The sequence below is a fragment of the Ixodes scapularis genome, unplaced genomic scaffold (assembly GCF_016920785.2).
Source record: "Ixodes scapularis isolate PalLabHiFi unplaced genomic scaffold, ASM1692078v2 PGA_scaffold8__174_contigs__length_109621045, whole genome shotgun sequence".
NCBI classification, from domain to species: domain Eukaryota; kingdom Metazoa; phylum Arthropoda; class Arachnida; order Ixodida; family Ixodidae; genus Ixodes; species Ixodes scapularis.
In genome coordinates this window covers 14,074,760-14,097,372 of record NW_024609883.1, presented here as the reverse complement: position 1 = coordinate 14,097,372, position 22,613 = coordinate 14,074,760, and the positions used below count along the sequence as shown (strand labels likewise).

General features: G+C 42.7%; 1 protein-coding gene across 1 annotated transcript in view; it reads right to left on the bottom strand.

Moving 5' to 3' along the window:
- LOC115308282 overlaps positions 1 to 15,534 on the bottom strand; it is a 50,669-nt gene extending 35,135 nt beyond the window's left edge. The window contains exons 1-3 of the mRNA XM_029966139.2: positions 15,471 to 15,534; positions 4,346 to 4,437; positions 2,251 to 2,349 (exon numbers count right to left, since the gene is read on the bottom strand). Coding sequence (XP_029821999.2) covers positions 2,251 to 2,349; positions 4,346 to 4,437; positions 15,471 to 15,534 — 255 coding nt within the window. The remainder of the gene's footprint in view (positions 1 to 2,250; positions 2,350 to 4,345; positions 4,438 to 15,470) is intronic.
- Between the last annotated feature and the right edge of the window lie 7,079 nt (positions 15,535 to 22,613).

Here is a 22,613-nt window from a genome sequence, read left to right as displayed (position 1 = left end):
CTTGCGCGCGCGCGCGCGGGTTGGCGATGGAAACTATCTTCTCGAAAAACGAGGCTGTAACGTATCGTTTGATGGCGCAAATGCACGTATTTTTCACGTCGTTTTTTGTACAGTGTGTGAATCTCGTGAAACAGGCGACGAAAAGTGGTGGGTAAAATGTGCTCGCATGTCGTCGTGGATTTTCTGTTCCACGTAGGATTACCCAGAAAGGTGGGTCAATATCGATAAATGTGCGCGTAAGAAGCAACTACATGCACGTGACCTGTCAAACCTATTCACCCTCATTATTTTATCGTGCGAACCGGCATTGCCACGTATCGTGTTCGATTTCGGTCCCAACAACGGTAACTTTGAACATATCGTGTTTGATGTTGTGTTTCTCGCCGTCGGTAACTTCGTATTGATATCGTATTCGGTCTGGTGGTTGTGTCTCAACAGCGATGGTTTCTTGTTGTATTGTGATGTTGAGTTGCAACATCGAATTGTATCCCGGTACGTTGGGTTTATCGTTTGGCGATCAACTTTTGTTGCATTACAACTGCAATAAACATTTGTTGGAAAACAATCACTCCAATGAGCACGTCGTTATTGGACTTTGTCATTAAAAGGTAGGTCGCGGCGGGTGTTCCGGCTATAGTTATTCTGAATGGTTTGGTGGTTGTCTAGTTTCAAACGCGCGAGGCTGTGTGTACTGTGTGCCGTATAACAGCTGTACATACTTGCACTGTCGATCAATGTTAATGTGTTCGCAACGCAGAACGTTTATACTATGTGTGTATCCTCACCCAATATATTTCTCGCGTATTGCCGTGTGGATATGCCAACGTAATTCATGTTGGTAACGTGGTATCCGCGTTCTGAGATTTATGCGCGCGATATCATATGGTATTTTCCTCTGGTCCCATGATCGACGACCGATATTTGTATATCGTGTGGCCGTACAGTATGTCCATGTCGGTCACCAATATGCACGCGATGTCGTATTCTATTCCAATAACCGTGTATTATATCGGGGTATTGTGCTCCGATATCGTGTTGTATACCAATAACCACAAGTTATATCGGGATATTGTGCTCCAATGTCCTGTTGTATACCAATAACCACATACTATATCGGGATATTGTGCTCCGATATGAATTCCCATCGTGCTTATTGGGTTAATCGGATAACAATACGTTTTTAATGGTTTCCATCATCTTCATTGGAATACAATATTTCCAATAAGCCGACTTTATATTGGCCTTTTTCAATAGGGTATCTACCCATCCTTGCAACCGTTAAGCCATCCCTGACATTTTTCTTATTACGGCTACTTTTTCTAATACGGTTACACTACTGCTACCCCTATCATCACTTCAATCACTAATACAATCACCACCTCGGCGCCTACCACTGCAACATATAATACTACATATAATAACAATATTCATATGTATTTATTTATTTCCGACTAAGATAATATGAAACTACAGCTAATACTAATAGCAATAATTATTCCAGACATGCGTAACTCTTCAAAAGCAGAGACGGAGCACGACTGGAATCTCCCTTCAAGCATTAAAAGATGTAGTGTAGCGGAAAACATGCGGCGATTTTAAAGATAAATAATAAAACATTGCGCAGCAAGAATATGAGACATATAACCTCCACTTGAGATATGCTAAAATTTACGAACACACTAGAACTAAAAATTGGATATACATATAAATGTATCGATAGATGACTTTAGACAGTCGCAAAAAAAAGCAGTTTCTCTTCCCACTTTCGTATACCGCGAAAACGGACATTGATAATCTTTTGCGTTTCTATTGCGGGCATGTTATGCGAGACCAAAACATATTCTGAAGCTATGCATGCTATAAAAACATGAAACATGATGTTGTCGGATTAAAACCGGTCAATGATATAGTGCAGTCTTTTTTTAAGGTGTCTTGCCTTGCACTAGGTATACGTCTTAGTATAGAAACAACCAAAAAGTTCCGACTTTCCCCAGGACATACAAAAAAGCATCTTGCCCGATAGACCAGAGTGAGCTACCTGCAGTAGAGGCGCAGATAAACTATATATGTCGTGGTAATGCGCTATTAGCCAACAAGAAAGAAATCCCCCTTTTGAAACAGAATGCCAGCTGTTATGCCGTGCTCGGGTGAAATAAAGAAAATGGTAAAATTTGTTTCTGATTTGAAAAAATTGTCTGCCCAGAGGAAACCAACCAGGTGCACTAAACAAAATTATTTGAAGTTACTTACAACTATTTTGTTCCCTGTAACTTTAAATGGTATGCTGAGGTTTAAGTAGGCGTCCGTGCATAGTACCACAAGGTCCGGCCAAAAAAAAGTCATAAATCCCTGGAAAAATACCGTAATGCATTCAAGAGTTTTATATAATTGAATATTTCTAAACAAAAATACAAAGATCACCCTATGTGACTCATGGTGCAAGCTTTCTTTTGTTAATAAATGTGGGATTAATGCAATATACAAAGTCGTTTCTGTATTTTCAAACTTAAACTTGACGTCCGAATATTCCCACGAACAGCAAAAAACACGCTAGATGTTTAGTTTTTGGTAAAGTGAATGTTAATATTTATGTTGAATATAGAATGCATATTAGCTGCCAGAATTTTACTTTGTTGGGATGAAGAAAAGAGAAGAGAATTGAGGTAATCGCAGGATAGTGTAACAGAGTCAATCTTTGTTAAATTTTTTAACCGGGTCTTTGGTTATTTTTAAGCTACGTCATTCGAGCCAACAAAGTCGACATACTATAGAAGAGAAGAACTTAAAACGAAACAATCCGTTTCCGTCGAAGCATTTAGACCGCATTACAAGCGAAGGCTATATAGCAGGCTTACATAGAGGCCCTCAAAATCATTGTCCTAATATCTGACAAATAAAAAACGTTTATCTTCGTGCATTACTCGAAGATTAAAAAAATGCCATATATTCAGCATATTGACACTTGAGAAAGACGTAGTTTGTAGATCTTAAATGTAAGCCGTTTCAAATAGTTTCTCTACATCTCGATATTCATGAACAAAAAAAGTATTCGTTCGGGCCAAGATTGGAGAAAGAATGAGCACGAATGGGAAGACGGCACAAAAACATCGTAAAGAATGTTGTTCTCTCGTCGTCGTCTTACAATTGTTTATTATTTTTTTAGTCTTCAACACATGAAACACACTTTTTTTAGTAGGTCCCTTAAAAATAATATGACGGTAGTAAAATCATTCCCATAGTTCAGCTAGCGAATTTCTTGGCCACTACACAATGCAGGGTGCAAGTTTTCACACGCCGAATATCGCGTCAACAGCAGGTTGCGGTTGTCTAGTAATCCCGATGTTAGCAAAAGCAACTACAGAAAATCGGCCACGAAACAAAAGGATCATGACCCAGTCCCACAGGGCTGTTCCAACGCTACGGTTGAACATGCTTGAGTCTATTCCCAGTGTGAGCTTGTATTCAGCGTGGCTTTTTCTTGTGACATTTTGTTCGTGCCAGTTCATATCGGAAAGTTAAAATCACGACTCTGGGGCATTTCTAAAGCTCAGCTTTCTCACACCTACTCGCTAGAGAACCAAGAGTTGTCGCGCAACCACCGAAGCACAAGGTAAACATAGGAGAACCGGAAATATGTTTCTCCCCCTGTCATGGATGCAGCAACCAGCGCGCACACCCTGTATAAATGCGTTCGTAAATACCGCTTTGAGAACTTCTTAAATTTTGCGCCGCTTACAAAATTTCTAGTTAGGCTTTCATTGCCTAAGTATCTTTCGTAGATCTGGCATCTTGTCCCATGGAGCGTGCTGTAATGCACCATTAGGACTTTGATCACTGACGCAAAAAGTAACTCTAGCTAAAAAAAGAAAAACTTTGTGGGGTAGAAAAATGATAATAGTGGTTTGAATCAAATAGTTCAGCATCCCTCACGACATTAAGAGTACAAAGAGAAGTCACAGAATGATAGCTATTTTGGCACTTGTAAAGCTCAAAAACTCTTGCTACACTATTTCATTTAAATCTATAATCGCACACCCCGATACGCCCTTCTCAAAAGTCCATCGAGCAACATTGGCGGCCGAGATTGCTTAGACACGAAGCGTGTGATTGTATTCGAGTCCTCGGCGAACGTTGACGCAACCCTCGTGCCCTATGCGTGCACAGGGAGCGCGCTTAAACACAGGCGAAGTCGGATAACTGGCGCAGCAGCGACTAGATAGTGCGCACTTTTTAAAAGGGTCCATTTTTAAGTGAAAGTCTTCACTAGGAAAAATCATTTTCAGAACACAAGTTAATATAAGTATATTGTTGATCTAGGTCAGATGTTATGGCCTCAAAGTCTTACCTGCTGACCAGTCATTGTGCAAAACATTTCCCCTACTTTCTTAATGTCATTATAGCACTTGGACGAAGAGGGGAGCTCTTGCGACAGTGCTCCTGCAAAGTGATATTGGAACGACATTCTTGAAGTGCATTAAAATCAACTGGTCTTTTGAGACTTGCCGTACGTTTAACCGTGATTGAAAGATAAACATAAATTGGGCCTATCCTATGTATTTAAAGAGCACCAGGACAGACCAGCACGTATCTCGGCGTTAACACGCACGGTGTCAAAACATTGTCAAAACAAGACGGTGTCAAAGCTTTTGATACAGTACCTCATGCGTGTTTAGTTTCAAAGCTTCGTCACCTTCAAATTGTCCATTTGATAGTTGACTGGATGTCGGCTTTTCTTACCAACAGAATTCAATCAGTGATGGTTAACTATAGTGTTTCTTCTCAGCCGCCTGCGATCTCGAGAGTGCTCCAAGAAAGCGTTCTCGGACACTTACTTTTTAAGTATAAATTAACGACCTCCCAGAAAGTATTACGCCAGCAATTGGACTCTTTGCCGACGATTGTGCTATCAATTGAAAACTATCTTCCCCAGCCGATCACTTAATTCTTCACAAGGACCTGAACCTAATCAGCTAGTGGTGTGTTACGTGGCAGATGAAAATAAATTCTAGTAAATGCCGTGTATTAAGAGTTACAAACAAAAAAAAATATTGTCATCTTTCAAATATTCAATTTATACCAGGTAATTGAAAATGCACCATTGTATAAATATTAAGGGGTTCATTTTACCAGCAACTTGTCCTAAAAAACGCACATAAAGAGCACAATCGCAAATGCATATAAGGAGCTCGGTTTCTTAAAACTTAACATTCATTCCGCTCCACAAAGAACGAAACTACTAGCTTACAAATCATTCATTGTTTGCAAACTAGAATATTCCAGTATTTTTTTAAATCCTCACCAAAGCTATTTAACTTTAAAACTAGAAGCTCTGCAGAATAAAGCTACGCGATTCATTTGTCATGAGTACTCCACCTTCACAAGTGTAACAGACTTTAAGAGAACCTTGGGCTTAGACCCTTTAGAGATTCAGCGGAAAATTGCTCGTGTATGTTTTTTCATCAAATATATTACGACGGATCATTATTCAAAGCATTTCTCTGCTCACCGGCACGGTTTATACGTGCTATACTTGATCATTCTTTCAAAATTGGGCCGATTAAGTCACGTACAAACCTGTTCATGTTTCACCACTCCCTTTAGCCATAAAGGAATGGAATAGTCTCCCCAGTGATGTTGAGGTTTTATGTGACCCGATATCGTTTAAACAGAGTTGTGAAGAGTTGTTTTCTTTACCTGATAGGGTGCATGTCGGTTTTTGTATTATTGTTAACATCAGTGTTTGTACTGTTCCAGTTCCTCACTGTGTGTGCAATTCATTGCATGTTTTCCACTTTCGTACACTTTGGCGTTTTTGTTGTTGCATTGGTGAATAAGTTTGTTTTCTTCAAAGTTTCTCATATATGCATCTGTCACGACTTCTGCCCCATTCTTGTCATCCCCCCCCTCATGTAATGCATCAATAGATGCTTTTGAGGTCAATAAATGAAATGGTATGAAATCAGATACAAATCACTCAGCATCGATGTAGTAGCCACAAAAACAGAAACTTGCAAAAACAACAACGCCACAAAAGATTACAAAAAAAAAACTGTCCGATGTCAAATTAACGAAGCGGAGAAGGGGTGCATCTTCTAAATAGCAACCATATTGCCCAAGATACATGATGTTTATAATGTTAAGATTGTAGCGAACTAACGCTAGTGTAGAATAATTTTTTGATTCCGCATCGTTCCATTGGTTACGTAGTTGTCCCCGTAATATGTTCCGCTCGTAAGGCGTAGCAAGCTTTTTGGGTGCAGCCAGCTAAACAAAGGACGATTCCACCGGAAAAACATAACTAACTAACTCAGCTCATCCACCCCATAAAAAGAAAGTGCAGAGTGAATCTACCCGCAGCAGCTTTCACGAACTCGAAACGGTGAGCTCCAAATAAACCCGTTCTGCAATTTAATTCCGTTCCTGAAGCGGTGTTTCTGCATTTGCGTTAACATTTGGGTAGGCAGCACGCTTCTTCCGAGTTTAATGAGAGCTTCCTTGTGATATTACGTATGTTGCTGGTTATTTGTTTTTTCTTCGACGACCGCATTCGGGAATTTCTGCTCTTAAAGGGACCTTCTTATTATTTCTTTGGACTGGTTTGATATTTGCGCTGAAACGGAGCTCATAGTAGTTATTATAGAGGACAAGAGTGCGAAAGACACGGAGAAGTAGAAGAACAGGACAGGACAGGACAAAGCGCTACTATCAACTGGCATCTATAATGTGTAAGAGAAAAACGAACCTGGCGATTTTTTAGTGATAGAAAAGGAAGATGAAGGCTGCTGTGAAAGCAAAAAAAAACTAAGATTTTTTTTTTATTTAGCAAAGATACATTTTGAGGCACTAGACCAAGGGCCAGCTGCCTCTGGGTGTCCCAGTTCTATAGTGTTTGATGTTTCTGAAAGTTCGGCAACTTCCAAGAGAGCTCAAGAACGACCTCTTTGGAAAAGCCGGCCTGCTATAGTTCCTACATTCACAGAATAACACACAACTTGAAGAGGGTAGCCTCCAGGTTCGGAGTCACTGTAGCTATTTCTACTCCGGACAAACTCAAGAGGCTGTGTTCCAAGGTCAATTCTGAGAAGCATCTACAAGACCAATGCAGTATTCAGCACGCACGAAAGTATGTCACCTGCCGTATAGGGGTCGTCTACGGTATTCCGCTCTCCTGTGGGAAAGTGCGCGTTGGCCAATCTGCCCGGTGTGTCAACATCAGACTACGTGAACACGCTTTTTTACTAAAATCATCTCCGGCAGGACACCTCGCCATACATATCCGAGACTGCCAATGCACCCCTGGGTTTGCTAAAACCAGAATCTTCAATCGATTCCACAACCAGAGAGCCAGGGAAATCTATGAGGCTCAAATCATAAAAGCCAGGGGGGACGCTTGCATTAGCGCACCGTCAGTAGCATTTTCTGACAGAGACCTCCAATACCTCCCTTTGTTTTCTTAAGACGCTACAATTTTTCAATTTTTTTAGAGCGCAGCTTTTAGGCGCCCGTTTCCGACTTGAGCGGCGTCGGCGTCGGCGTCGCGGTCGGCTTAACCGCGCGGTGCATTATGGGACGCGTGACGTCACGATGACGTCATCAGCACCCGGATCGTCATCGCCACTGATGACATCATCAGTGACGTAAGATGATGGCGTCAGCATCGCCATCGTCATCGTCACTGATCACGTCATCTGCATTCGCATCGTCATCGTCATCGTCACTAATGACGTTACTGATGACGTCACTAGTGATGATGACGTCAACACTGGCGTCACTGATGACGTCATCGTCATTGTAACGTGACCTCATAGGGGTCACGTGACCCCGGTGACGTCACATGACCCCCGTGAGGTCACGTGATTCTCGTGAGGCGGCGGCGACGCCGCTCGGTGGGAGGAGTAGCAGACAGGATGAGGACGTGTTGAGGAGGGAGGAGGGATATACCTTCCCCTCAGTACCCTTCCCTCCTCCTCCTCAAGAGCTGCAGTCTAATTCGGCGTTACAGGGCCGAATTAGACTGCAGCTGCAAAAACGAAAGCCGTTAAAAACGGCTTTCATTTTTATTTCTCTTTTAGGTTTTTCTTTAAACTTCTTTCTTTTCCTCTAATTCTTGTTCCTAAGTGCACTTTTTTTTTCTTTCTGTGGTCTCATTTTTTCAACCCTGTATTTCGTTATAGCTTTTCATAAAACAAAAATATTATTTTCCTGTCTTTAGTTGCTTTGCTTTGAAAACAGCCTTCCTCTTCCTTTTCTATAGCTAAAAAATCTCCAGGTTGTTCTCCTCTTTCACATTAAAAAACGCCAGTTGATAGTAGCGCTTTGTTCTGTACTGTCCTGTCCTACTTGTCCGTGTCTTTTGCGCTGTTGTCCCCTATAGCACATTACCAACTAGCCCAGCAGCTAATCCTGATACATAAGACGTAGTCATGGAGGAAAGACTTTTTTCGAAAGTTCGCATTATTTGGGGAGTTATAAGCAAATTAAATGACAAACATAAGCGAAAGCGAAAATTTTCTCTCTATGACCCATTCGGAAAAGTTAATTGATTGAAGGGTTGGAGGAGAGCGGCTGGCACATTGACTGCGGGCTGTGTTGTACACGCTGCTTGAGAAGATGAACAAAAGCTCGTTTCTCGTTCCTGCTGAATTTCGGAATGCATTCCAGGTGCAAGCTTCATCTGTGAAAAAGGACCTCGTTCCCTTTACAGTTTTGAAAATGGAACGTATCGTTACATATAGGTTACTTTTGTATTTTGCTAAAACCATATTTGGTTAAATCAAACTAAGTTTTTTTTTATATACGTCTCATGAGATGCCTTCATACAAAATTGAATGCCGTGATGGAAAGACACCAGGAGAAGAAACCAACCGGGAGCAAGTTTCCATTTGTTGATATATTCACCTTAAAAATATCAGTGTTTCGCAATATTCCTGCTCGTGGTTGGTGATTCGGGCGAGCCAACTGTTCTGTGATTCGAGAAGGAGAAGCGGCTTGATTTTTATTGTTCTGTATTAAAGGGTTCTCCCCATTGCATGAGCGTTTTACAACCTCCCACGTTTCAATCTAACAAAGTCCCTTCTTTCAACTTAACAGCCGTTGCTTATCGATGTTGCTGTCCGCAAGACGAACAAATGAAGAGGAGGGTACGGCTTTTAGAAGGCCAGTCTTGGAAACTACTAGTCCTTCGTGAAGGCCGAATTCGTTGCTCAGTTTGAAGGTTAACAAGGGGAGACTGAATAAAGGGTAATTTTTGTGTATTCTTTAGGTGAAAACTGATTGAGCTACAAGGGTGCGTTTGATGTCTGGTAACCTGGTTTTTTGTTGTAACTGTAGGCATCTTTGTATAAGTTTAGTGATGACTGTAGTCGGGCTTAGATATCTGGGTGTACGATAATTCGTGGAAGCAGATAAAGGAGCTGAGTTTCAGACGTCTCTTTTCTGTGTATTTTCTTTCGACTAAAAGTATTGTTTGTTTGCTTATTGCGCCGCTGTCTCGTGCACCAGCTCGCCCGCCCTCGACTGTCACCAAGCCAGGAACTCACAAAATAATCTTTGAAATAAGTAATAAACACTTAAAGAGATCTTGTTCTTCGAGAGAGAAAAATATTGTTAATCATTTTTATTATTTTTAGGGTTTTCTCGTAAGAAATAAAATACAAATGACCTAACTGGGCTAAAACATTAGAAAGAACTTTTTGGTCTCCGTAAAAACATACCGAGTTCCCGTTCCAGTTTCACCGATGCAAAATGGAACGTCGGCGTTCCTTCGTTCCTTCTAAAGGGAACACGTTCCAGGAACGTCGTTCCTTTGAAAGCCGTTTGGTACAACACTGGCTGCGGGTTTGGTACATGGCCTCCGCGCCGAGGGCGGGTATGCACCGTTATCAATGCTCCTTATCTGGTTCTAAATGCAGGCTGCGTACATGATCGTGTCGTCGGAGAATGACATTCCTTATCCAGTACGCCGCGCCCTAGCGCGCTGAAAAGAGCTCGATTAAGCTAAAGTTATCTGTCCTGTAAATAACACGCCAAGCGTTTTAAAGATGTTAATTATTCATATGTCTAAGTCTTACAACATGAAATATTTATCCCTTTATACGTATTGGTTCTCGGGGCCAAAAAGGGACAAATTTTATTTGATGTGCGTTCTTTTTTTTTTTAAAGAATATCATGGTGCCCTTTTTCCTGAATGAAGAAGTGGTTTCTTCAAATTTCTAATTAGTTCGAAGAGACATTTAGCTTAAAACAGTAATGTGGTGTCATCTGCTTAAATAACTTTGCAGTTTCATTTATGTTCATGGTATCGTCCAAATATATATTAAATAAAAACGGACCGAGATAGCTTCCATGGGGCAAAACTGATAAAATTGGTTTTATGTCGAAAGGATGGTTATCTAGTAATTTTAGTTGTACAAATTGCTTTCGATTGCGTAAATGCGGCGTTAAGTTCATTGAAGCTATTCTGCGAAAGCCACATCTATAAGTTCTTTTTTTTCTAAATAATAGTTATGATTTAAGTTATCGAAGGCTTTCGTGAAAACTACAAAAAATAACAAAGGGTCTTTGTTTTCAAACTTGTTTAAAAATTAATTACTTATGTTCCAACAGAGGTATTTCGCTTGACCGATGTTTCCGAAAACCAAATCGCTCTACATAATGTTTGGAATGTCTCTAGCAGAAGTCAGGCAGTCTGGAGAGAATAACATTTTCCAGTCCTTTTGAATAAATAGGTAATATCGAAACAGGTTTGGGGGTTTCCCATGTCGTTTTTGTTTACTTTTTATACAAGACTGACCTTTGCGAGCTGTATTCGCCTACAACGAGACGTTGAATATATAATTTAAGCATGGCAATATAAAATCTAAACACATATTTTACAGACTCGATCTTGATATCGTCTGCATCACAGCTTGCACTGCTATTCATTCCCCAAGAAACGAACGTCCCCTCAGTGTCCGCAACTGGGCTCAGAAATAAAGCTTCTTTATTCAGAAGTGACGAAAACCTTTACTGACCAAACCATATAGGTCAACGAAGCGTCTAGATCAATGAAGCGATTATCGAATTCATTGTCAAAGCAGCTTGCAGTCATTTGTTTGTTGCGTTATCCAATTCGCATAACTGATTATTATTCTTTTATTAAGGTACAGCACAGTATTGAGCTTCCTCCACCTTACATCTGCCATATTTACACACATCGAGAAAAATTTACCAACATAGTTCACTTTCGCATTTTTAATTCCCTTCATTAGTTGGTTGGGATATATATAGGGTGAGTGTGAGAAACCCGAACCCGGCTTTTCGCACCGCAAAAATAAACTGGACATCCCGGAGAGCTCAAGCTCCGTCAGAACGTAGCCCCAGCCATTCGAGCAAGATGCCAAAGTTTTAGCACCAACCGTTATCTTATTCAAAAGTTATAATTTCAACAAAAACCTTTATAATTTCACTAAAAAATGGGGCCCATTTTTGCCCGTTTTCGGTTTCTGGCGCCAAAAGGGCTCCATGAAATCGGAAGCTCCGTCGGCCGCCATTCTTCTATTGAGATTTTCAGAAAATCACCTATAAATTTTGAATAAGATAACGGTATCGTGCTGAAACTTTGGCGTCTCGCTCGAATGGCTGGGGCTACGTTCTGATAGGGTTTGAGCTCTCCGCGATGTCTAGTTTATGTTTGCGGTGCCAAAAACCCGGGCTCAAATTTCTCAGAAACGCCCGGTAATTTTAAAGCTCTAAGCACGTCAAGCTTTCGCGAGTTTTGCAAAGGTGGCATATGTGTGCCCTTTCTTTTATTATGCCTCATAGTTCTGGGGTGATCTAAGTATTGCGAATTACTTCGCCCTGCTGGAGTAACATATAAGAAAAGCGTTCCTGGTACACGTTTTGAAACCTAGATAAAAACATATTATAGGGATGATCTCCGTCAGTTTTCTGAAAGACATAACATATATCAAGGTTGTGTATTCTCTGTCCAGAGGTATCCAGCTGGTTCGATGTAATTTATTGAACAAAATACTGGTTGAGGGTCTTTCGTATGCAATGTACTTTTTTACGACACAAATAGGTACAGTGATGATCGCTTCTGTCGGTACTTATTACTCCTGCTTTAAACTATGACATATGAATATTGGTTATGAATAGGACAAGCAGCAGAGAAGATGTAGGAGGCTTTTAGGTAGGTAAGGCGCTTGTATTCACGCATTTCAATGGACGACATACGAAATCAGCAGCGCCACCTAGTTCGGGCGCCGAAGATCATGCTCCGTCTCACCAGTTGGCTTCGGCGCTGGCAAAGGCAAGGGCGCCAAACCGTAGTTCTAGAGAATCTTTCCCTCGCACAAGCACTCGCGCAAAGAAAGCGTTTTCGAAAACCAGGCGCCCGCGCCCGTGCCCTTGCCGGCACTCAATCCCAAATTTTGAACTGAAGTGTACGTGCTCCACGTTGGTTACGGCGAGAAACCAAGGAATAGCGGGAAGACGAGCACGTACATGCTCAAAGAGGAGCGTAAAACAATGCTAGCCCTTAGCTCGCAGTTGTGAGTGAGGATCAATGACGGTGAGCGGTAGGCCTCGATATTTACCGATGACGCTACGAAATCCAGAAACAGCAGAGAATGCCCACCCAACAAAGATGGCAGCGTACAGAGAGTTTCTAGACGTTTTAGCAATTTGGCATATCGACCATTGCTGAATAATCTGTTAAAATTGCATCTTTGCAGATCTGTCGAAGATCATGTTTCTATTAAAATCGCCGTCCAAAATCACTTTGCATTAATTTTCCCTCGCAATTACCAAAAGTGATTCGTGAAAAAACTGGAGGTTTTTGTCTGGATGCAGTACACACCGGCTATCACGTTTCGTTTAACGCACTCTTGATTAACACACGAGTATTCCGCCAGAACTTTCGCAGAACAAATGTTTCTTTACCACTAAAGACACAACACCTCAGAAAATGCTGATTCAGTTTAGAAAAAAAAAGTTATATATAGGCTGGTTAAACGCAGTGTTTTAATCAACGTACCAAGACTCAGTTAAAATAATCACGTCGAATGCACATTCGAACAGAGCAAGAAGTACTTCAAGTTGAACACTCTTATTTTTAGCGGATTTAAGTTAAATAGTTTAAGAAATTCTGCAAATTCACTTAAGCAAACATTTCCGAAATCAATGGCATAACATAAACCTAACTTGTCATTATAGAGGATCAAAACTAATACAAAAGCAAGGGTCAGCAAGAACTACACAAAACTATCCAAGTCACTTTCACTTAGACAGAAGAAGCGCTCTCGACCCGTCCTTCTGTGTAATATAAAACCTAACATTCTTGCGCCAGCCACACTTGTAATCATAATTTTGTGCCCAGTCGTTGGTCACCGCAAGCAAAACAGTTTTCCTTTGTCAAGTTCTCAAGAAGGTAGCGATGCGAATTTTGACGCGTTTTTATTAGCCGAGAAAGTGATTACTGTTAGCATTGCTTGAACGATCGCAACGTCTATGTGATAACGAATTCTAATTTCTAGGTTGCTATATCTCTGCTAAGGTTACATTGACTTGTGCAATCGTAGACAAGACGTGTGTCGATATTTGTACTATCAGTAAAGTCATGTTTTAAAGTTGTTATCGTCCAAGACGGCGTACTACATCTTTTCCTTTTCACTTTTTATCCACTCTGCCCTGCGGGCCTATCCTGAGAAAATAAAAATTAAAGAAGCTTGAGCCCATAGAAAACTTCGTGCATTGTTTGCTACGCCAGTCAGTGGCAGCGCGTCTCCTTCTTTTTCGAGATACCGCGGAAACGGCTGACGGCGGCGGAGCAGCGGCTGTCGTGCTGACGGTCTGCTGCGCTACGTACCGGCGTATGAGACCAGTCCGTGCTGTCCCTGTAGCGCAACATATCTGATTGAATTTAGCTCAGCTGCGGTGTGTCTATAGCTATCGCGGTGATGAGAGGCGACGATTCAGAAAATATGTCGGCGGCACTGGCGCCATCAGCGCAGTAAAACCCTGTGGTAAAAACCTCCGGCACACCGCCATCTCGCCGCTAACGTTCCCATTCTCCTACTGCCGAGAATACTTCCGGTGCCGGTGACAGAGCACGTCACGATCGTCAAAATTACGCCGCTGCTTGTTTTACGGTGAGTTGGACAGGAAGAAAACTCGATCTTTCAATATTTGTTTCTGTAGAAGTTTATAAACCAAAATTGAAAAGGATGCCTGTTCGGCGTTCAGTGAATATTGAAGGTTTAATATAAAAGTTATTGGGGCGAATATACAAAGGTAATATCATGGTCCACAGGTTCTTTTAGCTACCTTAACTAACTATAGTTTTTGACTCCCCAGCCTTTACCCTTCCGGTATGATCTCTAAAAAAAGAAAGTCGTAATAGTTATTGTGACATCGGCAAGTGAAAATGATTCCATAACCAGCATTCAAATATACTTGCACTCTTCAGTGCCGTGGCGTCAGAGGCGGGCAGGCTTGCCAGTCGAGCAAGTAGTCTAAAAAATAGAATATACCAAATGTGTTGCGTGCTGCAGCGCGGGAACTGGAGCAAGCTTCCAAAGCATTCATTTGACACCATGAAACTGCTTTGAATCAGTTGGGCAGTTGGGAACCAATTTTACAGTCCAAAGAGTGAACCCGTGCCTTCCATTGACCTCACTTTTTCCTTGTTGCCAGTAGAGACTTTAAGTTTGAAAGCGACCAAAACTGTAAATTCAATAACTTCGCAAAAAAAATATATATTTTTGCCTAATATTTGGGACACTACTTTAGCGATGTTTGTTAATGAATTTAGCAAAATTTCAAGCAAAACGAAGGCAATAAATACACCTTTTGAGTACCTCTTTAAGTAACTTTAAAAATTGGTAAGTTCATTCTCTCGCTCAAAACCAATAGAGCGAATCACGGTGAACGATAAAAAGGAGCAATCCAATAACGATCCAAAATATGATTGGATATCAAAAATTGGATCTAAGCAGACTCAACGTGAAAGTAGCCATCATGCTAATTTCCCCTTCGAACATTCTATTATTCAGATAGATTCTATTGTTTCAGTGTATTTTGTGTACCTTGATAGAACACTTTCAGAACAGAATTCTATGTTCTGTTCGCACAACCAAGCTGCACTTGCGGATTTTCAATGCTGTTTTAACGTCGCCGCCTGAACGTACTTTTTGGCAAAGGCTAAAATATAAAAAATATATATATAGATATATACATCAGCAATTCAGCATTTCGTTGAGCCGCAGCCTATCATAATTTTGAAAAATTATCTTGCAGAAGCCATCTGCATATATATATATAGAGAGGAATATATATAAGTCGAAGAAGTGTTCTACTGGGAACATCTAAAACGAAGTTTATTACGATGTTTCGAGCGATCCCCACTCGAAACTTCGTAATAAACTTTGTTGTAGATGTTTGCCAGCAGAACACTTCTTTTTTATTCCAGAATTTAGTATGTATCTTACCATTTTGAATTGCGTATACAATTAATACCGTGCCAAATATAATCATCTTCGTTTGGCCCTGCATTGCAGAAAGGAGTCACGGTACACCGAAAATGTATTCCTGAAAAGAGCAAAAAGCACGTCAATATACCGTCATATATTAACGCTGCCACTTTTGAACTTTGTATCAGGTCTGACAGGTAATGATTCGTTAAAATGGGGATTGATATTGTCTATTCATGGTGGAAGCTAAACCTACGCGTCCTCAGCATTGGCACATCCTATACTCAGCTCTTTAATTCTACGGCGGCACAAGCTTAAAACGGCACGACACGCAAGTTCGACCAAGTTTGCGCTACACATGGCTTGCACAAGTAACGTCATACTGATGGTAATTCCGACGTGTTCATGCGAACAAAAACAATACGGTGCTACAAAATGTAAACTGCCAGGCTACCGCAGTACCAGCTGGTGTGAAGTCAGTGCAGGCAATAGCAAGACTGCGCTCGTGTCTTCACCTCCGCTCTCACTTATGAATAAATAGAGCTATGGCAGGCTAGTTCATCACAATTTAGCCAAGAGTATATTCTGCGCGGTTACGCCGAGAGATGCAATGGTCCATGCAATTAGCAAACGCATAAAGAAGATCGGCCAGTGAATAGCTGATATGCATCAGATGGATGCTACAAGCCATCGGAGTCACTCTAGCACTGAGAGCATAAGACTTTTTGATTAAACATTGTGATTTATGGAGCTCGAGGTCAAGTGGGGCATGATGGGGTGGGATAGGCTTGATTGCTAATAGCCGGATGCATTGACCGCGCTCTCCTCTTGAAAGCGAAAAGAAGGCGCGCGACGGCGAGGCATGGCGGGTTGCCTGGGCATGTCGCTGCTGAGACCCATTCTTTGCTAAATCACCGAAGAACCAATCAGAAAGTTGGGAGCGCAGATACATGTGCTGCACACGCTCGCCTTCCTTGCATAAAACGTATGAAGTAAATTGGAAAATAGGGCGTTGACGAACGCACGTACATAAAGTCGCCTTTATTTAGATATTTCGCCTTTTTACACTAAGTGCTACTTACGCCAACGCGTGCAGCGGATATCCTTACGTTCCAGGAATTCTTATCGATACTTGAGTAAATCATCAAAAGTTCTGTTCTTGCAGTTTTCCTGCAATCCGATTTTGGCCAAGTTATGTGTCAAGCAAACGGCGTCTGCCGCGAGCCGTTTACTTGACGCAACTTTCGCTGGCTATGAAGCCAAAGCTATCGGCGCCCGTGCAGTCGCGCAGCTTAAAGATGTACAGGCTCGTTCGTCACTTTCAAAATGCCGCAGAAAATTGTCCCGAAATATAAGCCATTCCAGAGCGAGGCTGCTGACCATGGCCATTTGAAGCGTTCTTGAGTATTCCGCGTGCTTCGATCTATTTTCAAAGACATGAATCCGTGCTGAGCTGTGGAGATTGTACGCTGTGCTCTGGATATGCAAGCAATATAAAGATCGCTCATAATGCGCACAAAGCAATAAATGTGCGAAAGGAAGCAAGAGTTATAAAAAGCCAAAAGGAAAGCACTATTAACATTTTGATAAAAAGATGAAGGTGCGTGGTTTCTTTCTTTCTCGTTGCTTTCCAATTTTCACGATGTATTAGTGCTCGTGAGCACGTGCCCACATATGCTTACACCTTTCAATGTTTACAAAATCACAACCCGAAATTCTCTCTTTCTTGCCGAGCACATGCTTATTCGTTTATTTGAAAAGTGGAAAAATAACCCACCATACACAAGAATACTGAACATTGCATCGGTTACAAGCCCTTTATTTCCAAACTGCTTTGTTGAGAACATCGCACAGACCAGCGTGCGCATGTTATTATTCAATAATTCGCTAATCATCATTTGTTCACGTCTGAAGACCGAACTATCGGTGCAGGATATTAATACAATGCAATGCCTCGGTTCGTACTTGTTGGAACCAAACTCCGAGAGAACGAACAAACGACGAAGTACACCTCCCTTGCCAGTATATGATGTCAAGGCGTCAGTTGTGTTAGCGACTCCATATGTCACGACATTACGCGCTGGCGACCAACTTCCACAACCAACGCAGAGAGTCATAGTGGACAACCAAGGTATACAACATAATCAGCAATTGTGGTGTTCATCAAATAACATTTGAATGGCTTGAACGTGTTTCTAAATGGGGAGCATGGTGCAAAAACACATTTAGTTGACATCATTCGCCACTCCCGCCGAGGAGGACACGTAAACAAGCTTGTGTTCGGAACTTCGGATCTAGCTTCGAACAAGGAGGGGTTCCTTTCGCGCCGACGCAGTGCCCGCTCCGATCTATAGTCCAAGAGTAAAAGAAAAGGCACAAGAGGCCCACATTCAAGAACGGCGAACGGCGGAGAAGTGCCGCGAAGTCCAGCACACCTCTGAGGAAGGAACTATCGACGCTGGTATAATAAGTGAGAAGTGTTTACATAATAGGAAAAAGCAGATATTGGAACCTAGAAAGCCTGTATTTCAGGATTTCAAACTGCTCGATCGGAGTCATGTGGTTTCTGGGCTGGCTTCGGAATACGAGCTGCGAAGTGGAGAGTGAAAGCGTCTGTCTTATGCAAAAGTCCACGCCTTTCTGTCTGCTTCCGTTCTCTCCTAGCGAGAATGCAGCGGATGCGCATAATCGACCAATCTTCGCTATTAAATTGCAAACAATCGCCATGTTTGCAGATTGACCTTCTCTTCATTCTAGGCTCTCTAGATGGGTCTCTTGATTCGGAAACCATTTAGTAGCGCTCAAAAGAAGCTCTAGGCGCGCCGGACATCATCCAGGCACTCCGTTAGATCGAGTGTCAACCACAAAATGTATTTGTTGTATCCTGCTTCTGAGTTAGTCGGTAATCAGAGCCAGTTGCATATTACTGGCTTATGTCCCAAGAACAATATATCTAGCTCGCCTAGATCGGCGGGGAACAGCCCCTGACTCGACCCGACCCTGAGCGCAAAACCTGTATGAGCAGGAGGGAGCAACTCGTTGGTTCCGAAAAACATCTGCGCCATCTATGACGAGAAAGCAATACATTAATCGCGGTTGAATCCCGCATATGAAGGAATACTAATATCAGTGCCACCTGCCATACCACAGTTTCTGGACCACACGATAGATACCGCCATATAGTGGTTTAACTAATTGCTTGCTCCAGATGTCCTTCTTGGGATCGGAGACTTAAAAAAGCACATACACCCCCCAGTGTTTTTTTTACTGTTTTTTTATCAAGCGATTTATTTAAGTTTCAGAAATCTATAGCCAATCAATATTTTGCTACAGCGTCACGTATATTTTGAATAAAGTCAAAAAGACGCGACTGCTCAAAACCGAAACTGGACTGCGGACAAGGAATAAATATAGAGAAGGAGAGAGTTGCCGGATGTCGCGTGGCTGTGCAACTTTTTTTTTTTTCAATCAACGTATTTGCAGCTTTCTAGAAGCCAGAAAAAGTGGGTATAATTTTTTTATCTTTAATATTGAGCGTGCGCCTTCGATGACCCACGACTTTGGTTATATTTGGTAGTTGCGGTTAGCTTATAAAACGGCACGTGACCACGGCGAAGAGAGTTAGCGCGACTTAAACCGGGCAGTTCACGACTGGTGGTTTTCGGGCGGCAAGACAACGAATTTCGAGTGGCAAGGTGTTTCCTGGGTAGTTTGGCTCTCATTTGTCATTTGCAGACAAAAACCTTGCGAGCATGAACACATTGTCAATGTCCCTTTCAGGGGACACTGAAAGGCAAAAGAGTTTTTTTAACGGACAGAGATGGGACACGTAGTTTTAAAAATAATTTTTCAAAGAAACTACTTTTTTCTTGCGCAATAATTACGCCGTTAGACGCAACTTAGGTGCAGAAGGTGGATGTCGCAGCCCGTTCAGCCCCACCCCTTGCTTACAAGGTGCTTAGATCTCTCATTGGCTGGATGTGTTTGACATGTGAAAGGTTGATTGTAAATTTGTGTCCCTGTGTCGTAGTATCAATTCAATCGACTATTTTTTTATGTTTGAGAAGCAAATAATCAAGATAGGGTCGTTATTGCTTTTAATTGTATTCTGAAATGCCTTACCCCGCTTTGGTTCCAAACGTTAACAACTATGCCTACCGGCGTCTGCGGAGAGCTGTACGAGTGAAGCCCGTTGAGCTTGTCGATTTTTATGAGTGCGAGTGGTTTGGAGTTCACAGAGCTTTTTAGAGGAATATCTCCTCAACCGAGGTTGTTTGCCAAATATAACGGCCGCAAAAACGCAACTTCGGACGAGCTGTGCGGATGCTTGTTCTCGTAGCAGGACTGGCCGAAACTTAGCGTTTCAGATCAACTATTTTGATTGAACTGGCTTGATCTCTTGCTTTGCGCGTGTCGATGCTGAATAAAAATGTTGGCTTTCAAAAAAAAACCTGCCCCGCTGCCTTGAGAATAGTGCAACCGTCGTGATTGCGAAAGTGGTCTCAATACCGAGAAGATACTTACACAGGTAAGAATTCGCGAACAATTAGGTTGGAGGGAATCGGGAGTTCGGCTCCCATCAAATTTGTCTATCTACGTTCCCGTCATTGCGCCTCGAAAGGCAAGTTTTCGAATTTTCCATGGCACCTGAACTACCAAAGATAATATTTTTACGTTACGTGTTAATTGCACGTCATGACGCCCACACACCTTGCTCCCGGATGCCATATGAAAAATATTACATGAACAGTAAAGCTGAAAGGGCAACACATTTTGTTTGGTTGATTTTTTTAGTCATCTTGGCTGCTTATTACCGACCATTGGTGGACGTTGACAGACGCTTGTTTTGGATCATGGCATGTGCATGATGGAACGCTAGAACGCTGCTTTTATGGTCGCGTCTTCTGAGCATTGCAGACGTTTTTAGACGGGGGCGAAATAGCAGACGAACGGAAGAGAAAATGGACGCCGACAAGAACGTTTCGTGTCCACGTCCCACGGGCGTCGGAGGCGACGATAGACGGTGTTGAAATAGCACACGATGCCAGTGGCTGCCAAGCGTTTGCTCGCACGACTAGCAAGCGGTGTCAGTCCCCTCACTCCACACACTAGACGCACCGGTTGTCGCGAAAGGGAAACACTAGACTTCTTAGCGTGTTCAGCCGAGCAGACAAGCCAGTGCAGGAGTAAAGGGTGGGGCCACTGATGTTTGGGCGGGGCTTAGAGCGTGCCGTGGCCTTCAAATAAATTGTGTCTAATAGCGGTAATAGTGTGTGAAAAAATATTTTTCGTGGAAAATTAATTTAACAAATACTTGTCAAGTCAATTCTCTTTAAGAAAAAGAAAGACGTTCACAACTCCCTGTAATGCCAAATTAGAGCGCAGCTCTTCAGGAGGAGGAGGGGAGGCACGGAGAGGAAGGTATGCGCTCCTTTTCATATATCCTCTTCTCCTCCCCTCTCCTCCCTCTCCCTCTTCTCCATGCTCCTCTTCCCTCCTCCACCTCTCATTCTCCTCCCCACCTCCTCCATTCGTCGTCTCCCTCCTACTCTCTTCCTCCCCCTCCGTCTCTCCGTTTCCTCCGTCCTCCCTCGTGACGTTCCTCGTGACCCCTTATGGCGTCACTCGTGACGTCACTGGTGACCCAAGTGACCTTTGTGACGTCACTCGCGAAAACCTCGTGAAGGTCGTGACCATCGTCGTGACTTTCATGACTGACTTTAATGTGACCTTCACTGTGAAGGTCACAAAGGTGACGGACCTCCGTCGTGACCTTTACGAGTGACCTTCGTACCGTCACTCGTGACGTCAGACGTGACATGACGTGTGGCGTCATTATCGTAAACTTCCCATAATCCAACGCGCAATTTCGCCGACGGTGACGGCGACGCCGCCGCCGCTCAAGCCGGAAAAGGACGCCTAAGGGTTGCGCTCTAAAAAAAATATTGTTTCCCTTGCAGTGTCGTTCTGAGCATAATTATTTCTAATTAGCACAATTTACAAAGCGACGTAGCGCGAATCAAACCCTTCATCGTGAGACACACATACAGACGTCTTTCATCGGAGCCTTGGAGCCACGAGGAGGCGAACGAAATGGCCCGCAGCTGAACTTAGCATAACTCACGGGAGCAATAGCAGGCAATCATTGCTGTGCAGAACTGGCTCCCGAGTAAGAACGCTCAGCTCCGGGCGTAACATCACGTCGTCACGGGCGGATCATAACGTACCAACGAATACAGCAACGACTGTATGACGTGACGCCGTACAATAGCGGGCAATACTAAGCGTACCGGGCCTAATAAGACTCGTTACGTCCCCATAAAATATCTACTGACATTTTAAGAGCGCGTTGCTAAACAATTTATCTAAATTTCGAATTATGCACCTCTATTATCAGCATCACTATGGGCCTCAAATATTTATACCCATCTCGTTTCTGACCTGCTTGAACGGGCGCGTCTGTTTTAAAGCAATACAGTACTTTTATTTGGGAAACCGTACGGACCTTTCTTTCTTGTGTTGGCGTTAGTCGCACCGTAGAAAGAACATGAGAGACAGTGTCAGCAGAGGAGCAGATCCGTTGGTTTGGCGTCAAAACGCGCCATCAATAGCGCAGAGCCTCCCGGAGGTAAGAGTCAGAGAGGTTAAGCGAATCGCTAACACTCCCCTCTTCTCCGTCCCTTCCGCTGCGAAGGAATCGGGCTGCACAGCTGTGTAGGAACTGTTGTTAGTACTACGGCACCTTTATGGTCTCTGACGGAATCTCCGAGCCAGGCAGTTTTGAATTTGATTGAGGGCGATCGTCTGTTCAAATCTTTCCTGTAGCTGCCCGTTTTGTTCTCCCGGCGCTATGGGGATGACTAGGCATGCAATGTCAAACCCCATGCATCCGATGAAGACTAAAATTTCAACCAAGAGCACTTGCCATGGCCACGTCGAACTCGAAACCATATCCAATGATTAATTCTAAGCGGTGTGTAATGAAAGTTGAAAAAGAGTTCCACCGCCCAGACAAATAGGCGCCATGGTATGAAAATAATATTTTACACAGCCCCAGCACTGCCTGAAGCCTTTGATAGGAGCATAGAGGTATTATAATGTACGCGAGAGATCCAGCTGGTGCTATTATGCAGTTGCAAATTGAAGAAGACTGTAGCCTGG